At 40.2% G+C, this 20,796-nt stretch overlaps 1 protein-coding gene across 1 annotated transcript; it reads left to right on the top strand.

Moving 5' to 3' along the window:
- Positions 1-6,014: 6,014 nt before the first annotated feature.
- On the top strand, positions 6,015-19,554 carry LOC137192751 (protocadherin-17-like). The gene is made up of 4 exons (XM_067603670.1): positions 6,015-9,575; positions 10,741-10,799; positions 10,949-11,118; positions 17,782-19,554. The coding sequence occupies exons 1-4, from the start codon at positions 7,107-7,109 to the stop codon at positions 18,357-18,359; spliced, it is 3,276 nt and encodes a 1,091-aa protein (XP_067459771.1). The 5' UTR covers positions 6,015-7,106; the 3' UTR covers positions 18,360-19,554.
- The last annotated feature ends 1,242 nt before the right edge of the window (positions 19,555-20,796 follow it).

The following is a 20,796-nucleotide window of genomic DNA, read 5'->3' as shown; positions in this document are numbered from 1 at the left end:
GCTTGCTCCTGTTGTATACTCATTTGGATCTTTAATAGCCTGAAATTGACTTTTTTTGACTCGTGTATAATATTTGAAATATATAAAAAAACAAATAGTGCTTTGTTTATTGTTTTCTTTGGGATTGTCAAGGATCGCAGAGGCTGAGGCAGGTTTTCTTTTGTTTACTTGGGAAGATCACAGACTGGGTCATATTAGAAATGTTTACTCCTCCTGTCAAAGGATAAGTTGTAAATTTTAGCTCACAGGAAATGAAAGATGTAGTGGCGTGCTGAGTGCAGACACCAAAGTAATGTCACCTTGAGTGAGCATTTCTCTTGTCTGGACTGGCAGCTGATATCAGAGGATAAACTCCATTTTGACCTTGTGTTCACTCATCACAACAAAAACACAAGAGAAGAACAGCACAAAAAAAGAACCCACCTGTCACATTTTAAATATTACTGCTTCAGTCAGCTGATATCAGCCGGCACAGCTGCAGATAACTGCACTTCATTCTGTCTGGAGCAATGGATGACTAGGTTTGATGTTAACACTGTTATTAAAAATGCACAAAAAAAAAAAAAGCTAAACATATCTTCATTAACATTCAGTGCCACAGAAGTGTGATTGATTCCATCATCAACAAAGTTATTTTCGTGGCCAGCATAGGAACATCAAACACCATGACCTCCATTATTTCCCCTTTGAAATTGCATTCACTTTATTCGCCTCTCTGGCTCTCCAATACCTTGAATCATTTCTCCTGGGAGGTGTTTTTTTTTCTAACCTGCTGCTTCTCTGCCAGTCTTAAGAGCGGTGTAACCAGCAATTCTCTCACACTGTATGTGGGACACTTGAGCTAAGAGTGAGACGAGGCATCTGGCACAACCTTCGTGAGACTATGCACTAGATTCGGCTCAGTGAAATTTAGACACAGGCCCAAAAATAAAGTGGCACACATGTTATATTTATCTTGATGATATATAGATCTTTTTTCAGCACAAATCAGACTTGCTCTTCAATATTGCGTACGGGGTTTGAGGAAAAAAAAGAAAGAAAGAATCGTTGAAACATTTATATCTTAGGAGTTTTATTTGTGTTCTCCCAAAGTTACATTGAATAAATACTCAGTTATACTCAGCATTTTTGGAAATGCCTTTCTTTCTGAGAGTTAGATGAGAAAAATCAATACCATTATCATGTCTATGCTTTAAGTATGGAGATTAGGCCAGGAGGAAATTAGCTTAGCATAAAGACTGGTTGCAGGGGGAAACAGCTTGCCTACCTCTCTCCAACGTTCAAAATTATGCCTACCAGCATCAATAAAGCTCATTAATTAACACAATATATCATGTTTGTTTAATGTGTACACAAACAGAAATGTGAAAATGACAAACTGCTCCTTTAAATCTTGCACAATGAAAAAGCATGATTCTTAAAATGCCCATGTAGGGAACCAAAGCTAAAAGAGGCCCATCACTTGTTGCGTACAAAGTGTGTTCAAAGTGTCTCACATGGTAATACTTATTATTAGCTTCATTTTCAGGTAGATGGGAACAAAATAATCTTCTAGTTCCACTTACTAGCTCTTTCCAGAGCTTCCAACTGCAGGTGTCTTCATCAGGAAATTGAGTTTCTCATTTGTCATCATGTACCCGAAGTATTTTTTTTTTTTTTTTTTTAACCCATGTCGCTCAAAGAATATTCTTTGGGGGCAGATGTGAATTACCTCCTTCATCTTTCTCCTAGTCTCCTCGTCGATAACTTTGACAACTTACAAGATGATGCTGTGATGTCACACACCACTACAGCCTTACTCTCTGGTGGCAGTGGTTGTGGCGGTGGCGGTGGAGGGGGGGGGTGGGGGAAGGTCTTCCTGTCTCTTTGAATGCTGTGTGGTGAGTAAGTGCTGATTCACTGTGACTCAAAGACCCAAGCTAGATATTCAAACCTTATACAATAGGCTTGGAAGAAAAAAAATGTCTTCCACTTGAATGCCAACCCTTATTTAAAGCCTGAATTAAAAATATAGACCTAATCAAATTTCAATGTGATATATCCTATGATCATCAAAGACTCTATGATTATTTGTGAACATGTGTTGTAAGCTTGTTCTCAAATTTCTCTGGAGCCTCTGAAGTGAGGTGGTGGGCTGTAGAGTGCTGAAGTCTAACAAGTTTGGACATGAGGTCATTACTGAGGTGAATAATCAATGTTATTTCAAGAGGTTGATTCTTCCTTACGGTGGCAATACTGTAGTCTTTCCAGCTCAGGCCATTTACAATTACATGAATCATTAGTAATACAAATCAGATTCCATAATAAAACCTACTCAATTAAATGATAAGTAGTATGGAGGAGCTGAAATATTTATAATTCATGTGTCTTTTATCACTATTACAATATTGTGAGCGCCTCTCATTCACAACTTATCCAGAGGTTGACACTAATAGTTGAATTGATTGTACTGTGTTAACTTAAAGATCCACGTAATACACAGGTTGTTATTTGAGTTGTGAACACACACAAAACCAGCGACCAGCAGTCCAACAATGAATTCACATATTTTCATCCCATTTAAATACAGTTATGACCACATTAGAAATACCTTCCTGTAACCATGAACTCTTTCATTCATCATCAGTGCAGAAACTCAAGGGATTGTCCGTTAACGCATCGCAGGTTATGGTGTTTGTCTCCTTGTGTCTCATAATTATATTCATGATTCCAGTCTCATGTTTGATGTGGATAGAATGTGAATTATGTTCCAGAAAGTACCCGTTCATTTTACAAATCATAATGTGTTTTGTGCTTGGATCAGAGCAGTGTATTACACGCTTGTTTTCCAGACTGATTGATCAGCAGGTAATTTGAGAGTTTTTAGGTGCATATTTGCATAAACACTTTAAAAGGCACATTCTCAACAGTCACACTATTAGCTCCCCCTCTCCCCCGCAAAAAAAAATGCAGATTAGGTCCAGAATTTATTAAAACCATCTTCCCGACCACCAACCGAAACTCCGTTGGATGCTATCAAGAATTCAAAATGCTTTCAAGTTTTGTGAATGTGGCGGAAGGTTGTCTTAGCTCTCGGAGCCCCAGAGAGTTCCTCTAAAAATCGAATTCAGAAACATCCATTGTTTAACCCATATGCTCCAGAGAGTGAGGCATGACTCCTGAGTTTTGATTCAGACCTGAAATGTTTGAGAAATAGCATATTGACCCTTGAGGAATTGAATTTACATGCAAACCCCAGCTGCTCTGCAACAAAAATTATTTCTTCTGTATGTATCATGATAACAAGGCTTGTGAGATGTGTGAGGGCTCTTTTGCTGTGTCCACAGTTAGGCCGGCAGCTCTGCCTGCAAAGGTGGATGTGGAAGACCCACATGACAAGTATCCACTGACAAAAATGCAGGAGTAATGGTCACTAGTGGAAGGTCAAGGTCTGGTTTTACTGTGTGAAGAAATACCGATGACAAAAACAAATCAAACAAACATTCGTATATCTTCATCCTACATACAAGACAACGAGGGTTCAGTTATACATGTTATATATACCAATAAAGGTATACTGAAAACAACGGCAGGACAGATAAGACAAATAAAACAAACTTAATTCAAGAACTGAATACTGGAAACTCAATGTCAAGTACAGTGTACTTTTTGATGCTGAGTCCTGTAAGTTTTATCTGCTGAGATTTTCAAGGTTTTCAATTTTTTTTTTTTTTTTTTTTTAAAGTTTGAGGCGTACAAGTTGTTTGAAAAAATGCATTTGAAAAATTAAACAGCCACCTGTGTTTCCCAAAATAGTTGAGGTCATTCTGGATGATTCAGACCTCTGTGGAGAATTTTCAAATGAACCATTTTCTACTAAAGAATTATTGCCCATGAAAAAGGTGGACAATATGTTCTGTGGATGATCTGGAGTAACAGGGAAATTAATTGTCTCTGAAAAAGACATTTTGGTTCAACTCTCTGAGCAACAAAAATTAAATTACATTTACCTCCACTATATTTGGCTAGCAACAGAAGTTTCAGTGGCATATTTTTCAAGACATCAGCATATGAAACCATAACTATCTGCACTGCAAGATACCAGTATAAGTGAAAATACTGTATGTTTTGTGAATGAGGGAATTGACCCTTTAAGAGAAGTATGGATCATTGTCACAAGATAGAAGACACATACAGTAACAGTGGTCTATGAGGAAGGAGTAGCACTAATATTAATAGTATTTAACTGATTTCTTCTTGTGTACTTTAACAATGCAGGAAAGTTTTTTGTCATGTATGGCACATTTAACCATTTTAATGTTTCCGCTGCAACTGATTAAAATAACATTCTTAAAATCTTGCTGGACTGTTAAAGAAACTTTCTGCACATTTTTGTTTTATGTGTGCCATTACCATGTTTGCACAATGTCTCGTGGAGAAAGTTGTTCCAAACAGAACTTGTTCTCTTCTGCATTTATTTACTCTGCGGCAAAATTCTGTGACTTGTGTTGATCATCATCCCCCCATTCACCACCATCAGTATTCTAGTGTGCTGCTTGAGGTGTGGTGCAACCGGCAACGGGCGCAAAAACAGAATGATAAACAACTTAATCTCACCTCCAATCATGCTTGTTGCGGAGTGGTAAGTGAATCACATGAAAGAGATGCCAAGATATTGCGCTTGTGCTTAAATAAGCATAGCTACTGTTTGTCATTTCAACTTCTGAGGAATTACAACAGGTAGGCTATAATTTTACACCAACAGAATAATGCGCTTTCAAGTAAAAATCAATTTGTCATGAAACAACAGATGCATCTGTGTGTTGTTTTTTTTTTACTGCCAACAAAGCAGAGATTGTGGTTCATTCCAGGGCGGGTGCAGTGGTCTCATTAGAGAAAGTTATCCATGACAAAGTCGTCAGCCTTTACAAAAGCACAACAGTCAAAGCTACACATTGGGATGTGGCCTATTTATTATGGATATGAACCATCCTCTCATTCAGAGTTCAGATCATATTAAATAGTATGACTGTGACAATACAGACACAATTGTCAATAGCAGTCCTTTCCTGAGGTTTTAACATACACTGAATGATAATTAGTTTCCCTTTGTTGTCCTTATCTCTTACCTGCAGAAATGGCCAATTTATGCAGGCTGCACCCTAGCCAGGCAAAGTTGATGCTCCCCAGAGGAGGAAAGCAGCCATGTTTCAGACAATGGAAATGAACTCAGGGACAACTCAAGGTTGATTTAAATCCTGGGCAACATGGAATTAAATGAAGAGCCAGGCCACACTGATCTTGGCCTGTAATGTTGACACAGCTTCCTCTCAGAAGTATGCTCATACGGTACCTGCATCATCACGGAGCACCATGCGTCACTGAGATCTGGTCAAGTGAGAATAAAAATGCAAATGTCATATTGTTGAAATGCTGAGTGAACTAAATGTCAGTCCATCTTTTCAATATGAGATATGAGATTGATGTGGATAGGCTATGAAGGCAAGTGTGATAGCTGCAGAAGGCAGGTTATACCAACAGAAGTGATATTTGAGCTGTGAAATGTTTTTTTTGTTTGTTTTTTTTTTTCAGGAGCATTAGCAATTTCCTTGTCCTTTACAGAGATTATCCTGAAAACACCCACAGTCTGTCAATACTAATCTGGTACAATACAGGTGCAAGGTGGTACTGTTCTCAATAATTGATAAGAACCCTAAATTTAGTCCTGATTATCAAAAGAGTCCTACTGAGAACATGGCACTCTGAGGGGAAGAAAACCAAGTGTTCTTGTCAGCTTTAATTTTACATTCTTTTAAAATCCACATTGTCCATTTTGATCCAGTTCTTCTCTGGAATGACCACTTGTCAAGTCCTTACTGCTTCTACTACATCCCAGCCAAACACATTTCATCGATCTATTCATAATCCCCAGTTCACATCCACATGTATTAGGAGCAACATCCACAAGCACGTTCCTCCTCTGATGCTGCTGCTCTGTGCGCGCACATCAGTAAATGAATCACGTAGCACTAGAACAGCCCTTCTTCATGCGATCTTGCCAGACCTATTGGAGAGACCCCCCCAAGGCAAGATCTGTCACTGTTCACTCATTTGCTGGAATACGATCAGAAACTATGTTAAATGCACCAAGAAATACACTGGAGTCTGCTTTAAAGGCGTCGAGAGGATTCCAGTCAGATCTCACTGCGAAGGGAGCAGGTTTCAACAGTTGACGCGGAGAGAACTGAGCGCAGGAAAAGCGATTAATTTTGATTATCTGAAATCTTCCAGCACCTTTTTTTGCGTTTTTCGGGCAACGTTCACGGGGACAGTGCAGATGAGAATTGTCCGAATGAAGGATACGAGAGCACTGGGTCCAATTGGACTGGATTATGGGATTACTGGACTGATTATAGGACAATCATCGGGCAAAAGTCGCAGCCGTGCTATAGATGCTCTTGAATGACGGGAACACAAAAGGTTGTACAGGAGTAACAGCTCTATATCCCGCTTTTATCCCACTTTGTGGCATGGACAGGCTGTGTATGCTACGCGAGCAGAACCCATATGCAACAGTGTGCCGCACAGGAAGAAAAGTAAATGCATTGTGAATGGTAACATCGGGCAATGCTGCATTTTGAACGGGCATGTCAGTATTTGCTGTAGCCTAGGTGTAGATGTCGCATGAGGGCAATGCGCTTTTGTAAGCTACGGTCTAACCTTCACCACAGAGATTCAAACGCTTTAACCTTGGATGCAGTGGGGAATATTAATACTTTATACTCATCGATTATTCATTAAGTCCCCCCATGAGGGAAAACAAAGCATTTCTGGTACACTATGTTGAATTTGATCTTTAATTCATGCATTAGGTGTCGTCGGGCGGTCATCTTTGTTTACAGAAAGAGTTCATCATAGCCGAACGGCAATGTGAAAGAGATTAAAATCCTACCGATTTAAAGGAGATAACGATTCACAAATCGATTTGATACCCAATTAGTGTGAGATCGGCGTCAACCACATGCCTGGTTTGGATTTAGTCCTCTAGGTTTGCCGTAATCAACAGGTTGAAAGTCAAGGAGGATTTTTTTTTTCTGTCTGCCACTACCGCATATTCAGTTGAAGGGATGCGTCTCTCTGTACCCATTTTCTTTCTGCTGTGGGTTAAAGCCCTGACATTGAAAAATCTCAATTATTCTGTCCCAGAGGAGCAAGGACCTGGCACCGTTATAGGTAATATAGCAAAAGATGCCGGGTATGGGACCATGGAGAGAGGGAAAAAATCTAACTTCAGAGTACTGGAGAATTCTGCACCACATCTGGTGGATGTTGACCCGGAGAGTGGACTAATCTTCACCAAACAAAGGATTGACAGGGAAACGTTGTGCAGGCGCAACCCAAAGTGCCAGCTCTCCATGGAGGTGTTTGCCAACGATAAGGAAATATGCATGATTAAGATTGACATACAGGACATAAATGACAACTCGCCAATTTTTCCTTCAGATCACGTTAATATTGATATTTCAGAGAACGCAGCTGCTGGGACACGCTTCCCCCTGACTATTGCACATGACTCAGATTCTGGGGAAAATGGGATAAAAACCTACCAGGTCACGAGAGATGATTACAATACCTTTTCTTTGGATTTAAAAGTGAGGGGTGATGGGACTATATATCCAGAGCTGGTGGTTCAGAGACCCTTGGATAGGGAGGATCAGAGTCATCACACCCTTCTCCTCACAGCAATTGACGGTGGGGAGTATCCAAGATCAGGCTCCATGCAAATCAATGTCAGAGTGACTGATTCGAATGACAATAGCCCGGTTTTTGAAAAATCCTCTTATGTGATAGAGATTCCAGAAAATTCCCCTTCTGGAAAAGTACTCATAGATTTAAATGCCACTGACCAAGATGAGGGCAGCAATGGGCAGGTGGTCTATTCCTTTACTGGATATGCATCTGAGCGAATACAAGATTTGTTCTCCATTGACCCCAATACGGGCGTCGTAAAAGTCCAGGGAGAAATTGACTATGAAGAGAATCCAATCATAGAGTTTGATGTGCAGGCTAAGGATCTTGGACCAAACCCCATACCAGGCCACTGTAAAATTACTGTCAAAGTGCTTGACAAAAATGACAACTCACCAATAATAAGTTTTGTTTCTGTCCGGCAGGGAGCCATCAGCGAAGCAGCACCTCCAGAATCTGTCATTGCACTGGTCAGAGTGACAGATAAAGATTCTGGCCGAAATGGTCAGCTTCAGTGCCGGGTGCTGGGAAATGTACCTTTTAGACTGCAGGAAAACAATGATAATTTTTATACGCTGCTCACAGACAGACCTTTGGACAGGGAAATGAAAGATGAATACAATGTTACAATTGTGGCAAGAGACAATGGGATCCCTTCTTTGAATTACACCAAGTCGTTCACTGTGAAAATCTTGGATGAAAACGACAATGCGCCGCGCTTCACAAAGGCAATGTACGTGTTACAGGTGCCTGAGAACAACATCCCAGGGGAGTATCTGGGCTCCGTTCTGGCCCACGACCCAGATGTAGGTCGAAATGGAACAGTGTCATACTCCATTCTGCCATCACATATAGGAGATGTTTCAGTGTACACCTATGTGTCTGTTAATCCCACCAATGGAGCCATATATGCCTCACGGTCTTTCAATTATGAGCAAACTAAATCCTTTGAGTTCAAAGTTCAAGCTAAAGATGGAGGGTCTCCTCACATGGAGAGCACATCTACAGTCAGAGTCAATGTGCTTGACGTCAACGACAATCTCCCAGTTATTATTTTGCCCCTCCTGCAAAATGATACAGCTGAAATCCCGGTGCCTAGAAATGTAGGTATTGGATACATTGTGGCTACAGTGAAAGCAGTGGACCATGACCACGGAGAAAGTGGCCATTTGACCTATGAGATCACAGAGGGAAATGACGACCACCTGTTTGAGATGGATCCAGTGGGAGGAGAGGTCAGAACTACCCATGCTCTATGGGAGGAGGTCACCCCAGTGGTTGAGCTGGTGGTGAAGGTAACTGACCATGGCAAGCCTCCCTTATCTGCCGTGGCTAAGCTGATCATTAAGGCGAACACAGAAACAGCAGCAGGAGGGGGTTCCAGCGCGAGTGGGGAGCAGCAGCACTGGGACGTATCCCTGCCCCTCATAGTTACCCTCTGCATTATCTCTGTCATGCTCTTAGCAGTCATGACCGCCATCGCTGTCAAGTCCAAGCATCAAGATAAGGAGACTGGGAATTATAACTGCCGCATGGCTGAGTACTCCAATCCTCCAGTGGGGAAAGGCAAAAAGAAAAGGATCAACAAGAGTGACATCATGCTGGTGCAGAGTGAGATGGAGGAGAGAGATTCTGCGAGCCGGATGAATGTGGTGAGCAGCCCCTCGCTCATCACTTCACCAATATGTTTTGACTACCAGAGCCCTCTGCCACTCACGCTGCCCAGGTCAGAGGTCATGTACCTGAAAACCACCACAAACAGCCTGACAGTCCCCAGGGCAGGTTGCCACTCCAGCTTTGCCGGGCTTAGCAAAGACACTCCAGCGAATAGGATGTCAGTCATACAGGTAAGGAGGATGCTACACTGTATTCTTTATCTGCCCTTTATTCTCGCTTATCTGCACCCGCTGCTTTGCTGTACAAATCTGACAAAAGAAAAGTAATCGACTGAAAAAGAAAAACTGTCATTGTGAACCGACATCATTATTATCACTTTTACCTCCTCTGCCATGACACTACAAAACATTGTCTGCATATAAAGCATGATATGGCAACTTTGTGTTGGAATTTACTATATGTGTTGTAAGTGGTATTTTCCCCAAAAGTGTTTTTTTTTCTATCTGAATTTGTAAAGTCACTCCAAAAATTGCTGCATTGTACGTCTTCTCTTTCAAAAAGGTACAGGTGGTCTGCATAATCAGAAAGTCCTCTCAGTTAGACATGCAAACAGTGTGAGTATTGAACAAGGCTGCTGTGACCCCGCCAGATCCACTGCTTTAGAGTGAAAACAAAACTCTGCCTGAAATGTGGGATTGGACAGGTGTTTGAGCAGCTTGTCCGATCACATTACTGAACCGATGTGCACCAGACAGCTAGATGCACACAGCATAACCTTACAATCGCATTTTTCGCTCTCCACAAATATGGGCCAGGTCCACCCATCCACATCCAAAGTTGGCACGTTAAGGCCATTAATAGGTTCCAGCATTGCCTTGTAGAGATGGCAGGGTTGAATACACGAGCCAGCTACCATGCTAATTTGACAGCATGGGCTTGTACTGTTGTGTAGCACAGCAGAATTATCCGTTGTAAACGATGTAAATATCTAGGACAGTCTCACAGACAGTCTCATTTGGAGATGATAACACAGATGACAAGGCCTGGCACTGTCACCAGTCACTAGGGTATGTGGGTGTGATCAACACAAACACATTATTCTCAAGATAGGGGAAAAAGGATGCTGATGACAGTGACTAATGCTTTACTCCTTTGCCTTGCCAAAGAGGCACATATGGTCACAATGGAGATATGTTCTTATCATGCTGCCATCGCTGTCAGGTGCTCTGAGGCTGAAATCACATTTTATTGACATGTTTCAGGTGCTACAATAAAGATATACACATCTGAAAAGCAGCCAAGAGCATTTCATTCATGTCACTCACACTATTGTTGGAAATAGCTTTAAAATGCTAACATTGCCAATACAAAATATTATTTTCCTTTCGTTTCTAGACTGAAAATTTCCCCTCCGAGCCCAATTATGCTGGCAGCAGGCAGCCATTTGTTCAAAGGTAAGAGCTCTATCCAAAAGCTTCCTGACCACTACATTTAGCTTCCTCATCTTTGTATCAAGCCAGCTGACTATGGCTATCAAATAGGAGCACTCACACAGAGGTAATGGCAAGTTATGTTTTTTTTCCCTCCTTCTGTTCTGCTGCAGCTCAACATTTAAGGATGCAGAACGAGCAAGCCTCCGAGACAGTGGCCATGGTGATAGTGACCAGGCTGATAGTGACCAGGATACTAATAAAGGCTCACACTGCGACACGTCTGCCAGGGAGGCCCTCAAGATGAAAGCAACAGCAGTTAATGGCCAGCCTTTTGAGCAGGGTGAGTGGACACACTCTCTTCCTGACATCTTGAAGATACCTAACCGACTCTTGTACCAGACATTGTTTCTACTTTATGCACTGAGGAAATGCAAACAGCTCACTGGTGTTTAAGTGGAAGTCCAACAGCTTTTTGGAAAAGCCAACACAGACAAATACTTAACGTGGAGCAGGTAAACCCAGCCTCATTACAGTAGATGCTGTTGCAGCAGCAGGTAGCGTTATTTTGTGCTACTTTACATTGCAGACAGCCAGAGCTGTGTTGCAAAGATGACACGAAGGTAGCAGAGTGGAAGGTAGATGATAGTTTAAAAGGATAAAAGAGTCCATTGGCTGTGGGTATGATGTTCAAACATCTTCTGTCTGATTTAGCCATCAAACAAACTCATATGCATGGCAAAGTGTACCTCTGTCTGTGTCTCTTTTGATCACGTCATTATTTGAACACAAATTCGCCGCGTGCATGTCTCGAATAACACGACACAGACGAGAAAGCATGATAGACACTTGCAGTGCAAAATGACAGGTATTTCTGGTGCAAGTGTTTCCTCCTTTTGCTTGGAAAGATTTTCTCAGTTATTAGCGTATTTTTCCGTGGTTACAGTGTTTTGAGAGACGTTATGCTTCACGACTAAAAATAGAAAAGTTAAAATTTTATTTCACAAATATGAAACGATCCGCACTGCCAGGAGTACAATCATAGATGATTGTCAGTCTGTTGCAACCTGGCCGACCTGGTAGGGACTGATATATTTAGCTGTTGTGGATATAAACCGAAAATATGAAAGCACCTCTCACAGGTAAGATAAAAGATAATGGGGAACTTGAGTGAAGTGTTGATGTCTCTCATTTTCTTGCGTGAGCCTTGGAAGAGAATGGCTCTGGTCATCAGGTCCCTATGCAGTACTTTCCACACCATTTACATTGCTATGAACTGTTTGTCTGTGGCATGCTCAGGAGGGCAGAAATGGAAACACTCTTGTGGCTGCCAGAGAGATGTGTGAATCTCTCTCTCTCTCTCTCTCTCACTTTTGAATGTGCGTGTGCGTGTGTGTGTGTGTGTGCTATGAGGAATTATGGCAGTCCACACTTGACTCTGTGGGAGGTGTAAATTCAATCACAATTTTTTTGCAGCACATATCTGAATCTGATTCAGCCCAAGTTCTAAGGCCAATCACATGGAGAGATATTGAAAGAGATGTTTCATACATGCGAGACTGAATATTTACATGTGCAGCGCAGACGTCTGCTTGACAGGAATGTCAGTTAATTCATAGTCCTGCATTTGTAAGATAAGAGAAATGCAAAGAAAGTGGGGCATTGCATTTAATATTAATAGGTTGTGCTAATGCCTTTCCTGTGAGAAACGTAGTTAAAAAGCAAAACCAATGGTTAGAGTAAATAGTGTTCTCTCAAGGTTGGTCAGTTGAACATTAAATGGTGTCACTGTCTACTGACTACAAGATGTTAGATCTACATTATGCATTATACTTTAGACCTGATCACACAGAAACATCACCCTCCAGCACACACACTCCCTCTGTCTCTGACTCCCACACACGCACATACACACACACACACACACACACACACACACACACACACACACACACACACACATACAGGTACATTTATTGAACAACAAAGCCACTGTTTTGCAGATTTTGACAAGATAGCGCTATTATCCAAAATGGAGAAACCACAGAATTTTAGTTCCAAATGCACCAACACAAAAGCTTGTGGGTTAAGTAGTATTGCTTTTATGTCTTCACCTTTACCATCTCTCTAGTCTCCTGGCTGGTTTGATACAGGTAATATATGCACCTGTGCAGCTTCCACTATCATGCACTCTGAATATTTATTCACTCTCACAGACACCAGATGCACAGTGGGTATGTTGCTAGGGTTTCTCTGATTCTATTTATAATGGGCAGGCAGATTCTTTGTTTTTTGAGAGCATGTTATTGTTCCATTCAGAGTTGCCCATAAGATCACAGCTATTTTGACATTTTGTCATGATTCTGTTATGTGACTATGTAAATGCAGCAGACTATATAAAGCCATTGTATAACTCTGTCACTTTAGAGCTATTATTTAACATTTTTTATTCAGTGATGAAATGGAAAATGGAAATGTGAAGCCAGACAGGCACAATAGATGAAAGCATCCTCTCTCTCTCATCCCCTTCCTTCCCCATTTTTGTTTCTAATAATATTATATAGTTACTAACAGTGCTGTGATATATTTCTTTCTTCCAGATAAGTATATTTGGTTAATACCTTATTTATATATTGTGTGTTATAGAAAAAGTGTAGTGTGTGATCATGCAGGTGTGAGTATTTAAACCTCTATGACAGAAAAAAGAATACACACCTTTAGAATTACATTTTATGTAAACATGCAGTCACGATCCTTCAATTACCTCTGGATACATAATGAGGCACAATAGCACAATGACAAAAATACCTTACTGTGTTTTTGCTGAACCTTCTAAGCTCATACATCTCTTTGCATCAGCATCATCTGTTAGCTCCTCTGCAGCAGGGATAGGTACCATGGAAATGAATTCAGCATCTCGCTGCTTCTCCTTGCTTTTGCTCATTGTTCCAGCCTCACGTATCTGTGCCTAAGAAATACTTTTCTCTATGGCGCTAGAAGAAAGATGGAAAAACACAAATGACAAATGTACGGGGCACAGAACTGTAATCTGGGGTGTAGATGCTTCAAAGCGTAGCACTCATAATATGCAGGATCTGTGTTGCGGTTTTGCCAAATCAAAGCCATCATTTAGTCCTCCCTTTTGATGTAGAATGCATTTTGAACTCAAATGCGTATTTTCTCTTGATCTTAGTCCTGACAAAGATAGCACTGGAATGGTTTATGCTAAGAATGTAACAATATAAGTTCACATAATGTGACAGGGTGAAAAAATCATGTGTGTCATAGTGTGAGTTCTAGTTCTAATCCAAAAGTAAAAATGGTTTGTAGAAACTTGTAGTTTACTGTAAATAGTAACAGTAACGCTATTTAGGAAACAGACTTTAAAGTCCAACTGTAATCACATTTAATCAGCTCTCTTTGCAGTCAAAGGTAATGTCAACATGTTTTTTTTTAAATATATGGGTAATAATTTTGTATTATTAAAAGGAAGAGAAAAGGTATTAGGTATTAATTAATTAGGAATAAATGTTAGAAATGCTCCCTCTTGTCTCAGCCCGATGCGTGGGCGTGTCGGGGGTTTGTTTGACTGACATGAGCTGGCAGACTACCAATTTTACACCTAATGGAACAGAGACAAAGTAAACAAACTGCTGTAGCTACAAGTCATGAACAGTGTGTTGCTAACAGGGATTTTGTAGAGCAATGACCAAAAAAGCATCAAACAAAGGGACATTTTCAGGTATGTTAACATGCTGTTTAATGTGCTGCTGCTGAGCAGCTCTATCTCGCCTGCTAACTAACAATTTTCCCCAGTGAATGTTTCTTTTGTGGCTCGTTCAACAAGCTAAGGTGCAGGACAAGATGTGTGTTTATGTTTGTAAGTTAGACAAGAAGCAAACTTTAGCAGGAAAGCTAATGTGTGTTATTGTTCAGAGTCTTAGGCTCTTGTGTTGTGTAGCACGATGCTATCAGGCTCAGTGTGACCGTCTGCTCTGCCTATAATAGAACGCCATGATATTGCTTTATGCAAGATTTTCTGTATCAAAATAAGGACTCCAGCTCTGTAAGCGCATAATGGAGCACTATTCCATCGAATTAATGCAAAACATCATGAATCAAATCATTTAAAATATAAATTTCTCCCTTTTGGTTCCTGATTTTCTCAAAGGAGAACACAAGTTCAAGTGATTTACATAGCAATTATGTATGTTGTAGTGTACAAAAAATGCAATTTAATTTCAGTTGGACTTTAATAATAATTATAATGCCCATTTTTCTCAATCAGTTTGCTAGCTTGCACCTGACATATGTGAGTATATTAGGTAAAAAATTATTTATTCTACACGTTTATACCAAATATGTAGGCATATGCATTGAGAAATAAAACACTGTTTTATTTCATATGAACATTTTAAATGTAGGGCAAAGAAGGTGGATAGTGTTCACATCGAACAGTTGGGTACAGGTGCAGGACAAAACAACAGTAGACAAAGAAAAAGGAGTGTCTGTCCGCTCACTGAAATAAATGTGCAAGCTCCAAAAAAATGTATTGATGCAAGTTTTCTATTTACAAACATCTCACATGAAGAGAAGAAGATAAAGAAGTTCATGTGATACAAAAAGACACCCATTATCCCAAAAACATTTACAATGCACATAAAAACACAATGTCCTAAAGAGAGGACTGTAACCTCTATATGACATACCGTATGTAATACACATTTAACTTGTCAAATGTCTGTCTAGTCATAGAATAATTAACAGTGTGTGTGTTAAAAAGTGTTTGTGTGTGTGTGTGTGTGTGTGGGAGGGGTGGGGGCTGGGGGGGGGGCATGGACTGGAGAAGTAGCATGTGATAGTGGTACTGCATTGCATTCATGGCACATGGTGCTGCTTCCACATCTCTTGGGGGTTGTGGCACAGAGACGGTATCTTTTTTTTGTTTGAACTTCTTCTCTGGGTTTCTGCATCCCCCCAGCAAACTGGCCGAGGCTGGCATGTGAGGAAAGTTCTGTTGCCTTTGAACAAAGAGTTCTCCCTACCTCTTCTAGGAAGAGCCTTTGTCTTGTGGAGCTTCCCCCTGGTTCTGAGCTCATATCTCATCCTCATCAGGGCCACATTTCAGTCAGATACCTGAGTTAGGTGGATAGGGGGAGATGTACAAACCTGAATAAATGACCGAATTCTGATCAATTCAGTCATCATTATTTGTATTTATTTGCATAACTAGCGTGAAAGAAGTCATTAAAACCGTAAAATCGTGGCAAAGAAAACACAATTAGAGCAGTCAACAGAAGCATTTCTACTTTTACAAATTAAATTGCTGTTTCATTTTCATGTATAACGAATGAAGGAAGACTATTATTTACTGCCAATTTAGAAAGACATTTGTGACATTTTGCTACATATAAAATACCTCAGTGCGTCATTGTCAAATTAATTTCAATATCATAGTGCAATAGCTACAGAAAAAAAAAGACACCCACATCTACATCTTAACACAATGGAAACTGGTTCACTCTATGTGTCACTCTCTTTGTGCTTATTTTATGTGAGATGCGGTGTGAAATGTAAAAGACTGAGTTACGGCACAAAGATAGAGCCTTACCCATTGCTCCACTTTTTCACTACAGAAGCTAACATACAGTCACGCCACATGTTGTACAGCCCTGTGGTGTCTGGCATGGTGTGCAGCATTAACTAACGTTGCTTAGGCTAATGTAGTCATGGAATAATCAGGGAACCACATCAATCATCGATGTCTCGTCAGTAAGAATAGGTCATGTGATTTCTTTTCATCAAGTTACATAGACGACAACCGCTCAGTTTGAAATTCTACTTCTAGTAGTGTTGGTCTAATGGCATTCAGTTACTTACAGTGTGGACAACATTTGGAGCTCATTGTTTTTCATTTTTGCCAATTTCTAACAAGACATATCAAGATTATTATAAAAGAAGCAGATCAGTTTCCAAACTTATGAAATAACTTGTGATTCTCTGCTACAAGAAGAAACTGTTCACCACACTTTACAGTAAACAAGGTCTTTTTTGTGGCAAGGACAAGTCATTAAATGCTTCAACTATTAAGAAGTGAAATGATAAATGCAGGAAATGCAAATGAGCGGCTGATTATGCACTTGAGTCCCTCAAAGTAATTAAAAAAATTACTAAAGGTTAAACTAATGAGTGTTTGTGCTACAAATGGAATTTCCCCAAATCCAATTTCACCTTGATTTTCAATTTTAGAGAAGAATCTGATTTTCATCCAATTTGTGAAAATGAACACCCTTAGGTTTCCACCTATAAATTCTCTTGGGAAAAAAATATACAAAAAGTAGAACAATGAGACCTAACAGTACTCTAATTAACGACATTCTACCTTTCTCACCACTTTCTCATGCAAACCACAAAGTTGATTTTCTGTTGGGTTTTTTTTTTCTCACACAAACTGCTGCTACTGCTGCTGTAAATGTAAATGAAAAACACATCACTTCCTCTGCACCAGATGATATTTTCTAGGAAACACCTACACATGCTGTTAGGAATAGCAGAGGGAAAAGGATTCATGAATAGTTTGAATCATTCATGTGTAACACTGACCAACAGATGGAAAATAGCCAAATTAACGTTTTCTTTTTTTGTATGATATTGTTGTGTATTATTATTATTTTAAGGTTGCATTGTGAAGGTTTTCTGGAGTGCAAAAAGCCCATACTTTAGTAAATCTAGACAACACTACTGAATTTGAATTCTTTCATAGTTGTTACCACAGGCTGCTGGTTCTCATTTTATTCAGAAAACTTCAAGTGATGCATAATAAATAACATATATTGAGAAAGGTGCTATATTTAGAAGTAGGAGTATGAGAGTAGTACTGGTTTGTGTTTGTTTGGAGTGTTTTATTATCGTTGCTCATCCCTCAAAATGTCATCTCTATTTGCTACAGGGTTGTTTATTCCTATCCTAGCAGGGTCCAATAACAAATGTTTAACTGTTTTTGCAGAGCAAGACAAATCAGTCCACTGCACCGATGAGTGTCGTGCACTGGGACATTCTGACAGATGCTGGATGCCAAAGTTACGGGTAGGAAGCCAAGCAGACAGCGCCGATAATCGCACCAATCTTTTCATCCCTGTGGGAATGGATGCCATGGTAGAGACAGAGATTTATGGCACCATCAGCTGCAGCAGCAGAAAAACCCTCAGCACGTTTGGAAAGGAACAGCGGGACAGTACAATCCTAGTGGCTAATGTCAAACCTTACTTAAAATCGCAGCGTGCACTAAGCCCACCGCTACAGGAGAGTCCATCTGCGTCCAGTAGTCCCTCCAAGAGTAATATGCCCCTGGACTTCGCCAACCAAGAGTCCAAAGAAGAGAGGGAGGGGGGTTCAGACAGCAGTGCCTATGGCCCTCCAGATGGCCAGTGCTCCCCACTGCACACTGAATTGGAGGAGCCCTCCTACCTGACCTGTGAGCTCAGGCCCAAGTCCCTGTCAAGCAGTCTCATTCACAGCTCGGTCATCAGCCAGGAGTGCGGGGGGTCAGAGTGTGCTCTCGACCCACGGGACTCTGGTAACTGACAGGTCAGATGATCCCACTCGTTTCACTTGCCAGAGGTGTGATGATTATATCACAGATTAATGACCAAGAGGTGATTTATTTTGACCCACAGAGGTGTCCAGACACGCATTGTATAACCAAAAACCATCTGCTTTGTATGTGTTTTTTTGAGTTTGTGACTTGTTGTGTTTCGGTGAAATATGTGTCCTTGACTGCTGTGGAGGTTTGCAGGGGAATCAGTGCTTACCTGACTTCAAGTGTTTCCATGGTGTACTGTACCTGTCAATTTAGATGTCTGTATTTTACACATTTCAAGCTCCAATTTTGTGAGGCTGTTGAACAAATTGCTACTGTTAAGCTATTGAGTCCTGTCTGCTTTTGTACAGTGAAGCTTTCTGTCTCCATTTAGTGTATAAGGAACATCTCTTTGAATATCACAGGCAACGGAAATACATATCAGTGACGTTAAATACAAAAGTGAAGTGTCTTATGAACTGTTAACGGTGGTGCAACAGGGAATGTCCCTTTTCATAAAACCATTCAAGGTTCCTATAAAAACAGTTTTTTAAGAATGTATTTGTAATTTTATTGTCGTCCTCTCTGCAGTTTATGTGAAAATAAGCTGAGCTTACACGTGAATGTGGGCTACTGTATTTGTTGTGTATTTTATTAAATTTGTATACACTGTGTGCATGGAAGGCAATTATTTTTGACTGGTGACAACTTCTGAAGCTGTCGTGTTTTTATGTCAGAGAATTGCTTTTTATGTCTACAAGGTGCTTAATACATGTTAATATCAAAAAGCACTAGCGACTCTGCAAACGTGCCAACTTTAGCTACATAGATACTGTATACCAGCACGCTATCTAGCAGTAGTCTAGATCAGTGGTTCACAAAGTGGGGTCGTGCAAAAAGAGGAATCATTTATTTTCACTATAATTCCATCCATAAGTAACACAATGACAGAATGTGTGACTAGTTCGGCCATGGGTTTCATACACTTTCTGTAATAAAATATCTAAAAGCAAAAATCTCATCAGATGGGGGATCCTGGGACAAAATCTTATCAAATGGGAGTCTGTGGTCTGATTTGTGTCATTTTAGGGGTCCTTGACTTTGAGAAAGTTTGAGAACCACTGGTCTAGATCCTCATGAGAGGAACTTCAAAAGAAAATCACAATCATTTTACACAGCTATTTATATTTTAAAAAACAAATAAAAACATGCACTGTGTATTAGTGCACCCAGCAGAAGATGAGTTGACTTCCTCTGTGCTTTATAGTATATATCAAAAGGTGGAGATAGAAACCCTGTTTATACTTTACACCAATACTCTCATCAGAGAGTTATCAGATCTGCTGTCCGTTAATGTCTACTTGTGATTATAGCTTTATTTAAAAAAACCTGACAAATAAGCATGAATCTAACAAAAAAAGAAAAAGTCAACAGTCAGCTGCATCTAGTCACGAGCAAAGACTTTTTTGCAAAGAATTCTTTGATAAGATAAAATGAAATTTTAATGATCCCCGTGGGGGAAAGTGGGTCATTGCAGCAGCAGGATTGAACAAATACAGCGTTAAAGGTTATAAATACAAAAAAAAAGAGAGAGAGCGAGAGAGAGAATTATACAGCATCTCCAATGACAAGATTTCAAGGTTAGGAGACATTGACATCAAATATCTGAAATTTCACTGAGTGTGCAGAGTGTCCATCATTTGCTCTGTACCTTAAAAAGGAGCACATGTGCAAATGTGCAGATGCATTGCACTCTCCATTATTCAATCAAATGCAGCATAGGTGCAGTGACAAAAGGCCGTAGTCCACAGATACACAACATCCTAGCCTGCTGCAATCCATTCAATGGTTAATTTCTTTCCAACCTGCTTTCCGAGTGTGCCTGCTGATTATTCACTCCAGAAGAAGACAAGGACATAAATGTTGCTGCAACCAGAGTAACACCATTAAGAATCCTGCACCTTATCCATTACATCTGCTTGACATAGTGTATATAGAGCGATTAAGTATAAACACTGCTGTACTGTATGTTTACCAATATAGATCACTAAACTCTTGAATCTAGGAAATGTAGAAATGATTTCTATTTTTTTCGTGTGTAAAACAATCACACAAAAGCCTCCTGTTTCTTTATACTTAGTTTAGTTTAGTTTCTCCATCTGGAGACACTGACTTTTGTAACCCAGCTCGGTGAGCGGTTTGAGAATGCCTTGTTTTTCATGAGCTCTGGATAACAGAATCCTGTCATCTACTGAGAGCTGACTATAAGTACGACTCAGTTTCTCCTCGGGGAAAACACATTAATTTGGATTTTGATTTGCATTTGTTTTGGTGCTGGTATTGACACAATTCCAGACCTAGATGTCTCATCTCAGCAGGCAGCTCTGATGAGCTCATCTGCATAAGTTGAAATACTCTTTGAGAGGCAGATTGCGTGGGTCA

The sequence above is a fragment of the Thunnus thynnus genome, chromosome 11, assembly GCF_963924715.1.
Source record: "Thunnus thynnus chromosome 11, fThuThy2.1, whole genome shotgun sequence".
NCBI classification, from domain to species: Eukaryota; Metazoa; Chordata; class Actinopteri; order Scombriformes; family Scombridae; genus Thunnus; species Thunnus thynnus.
Note: the sequence above shows the minus strand (reverse complement) of the source record. Positions and strands in the feature narration are given on the sequence as shown.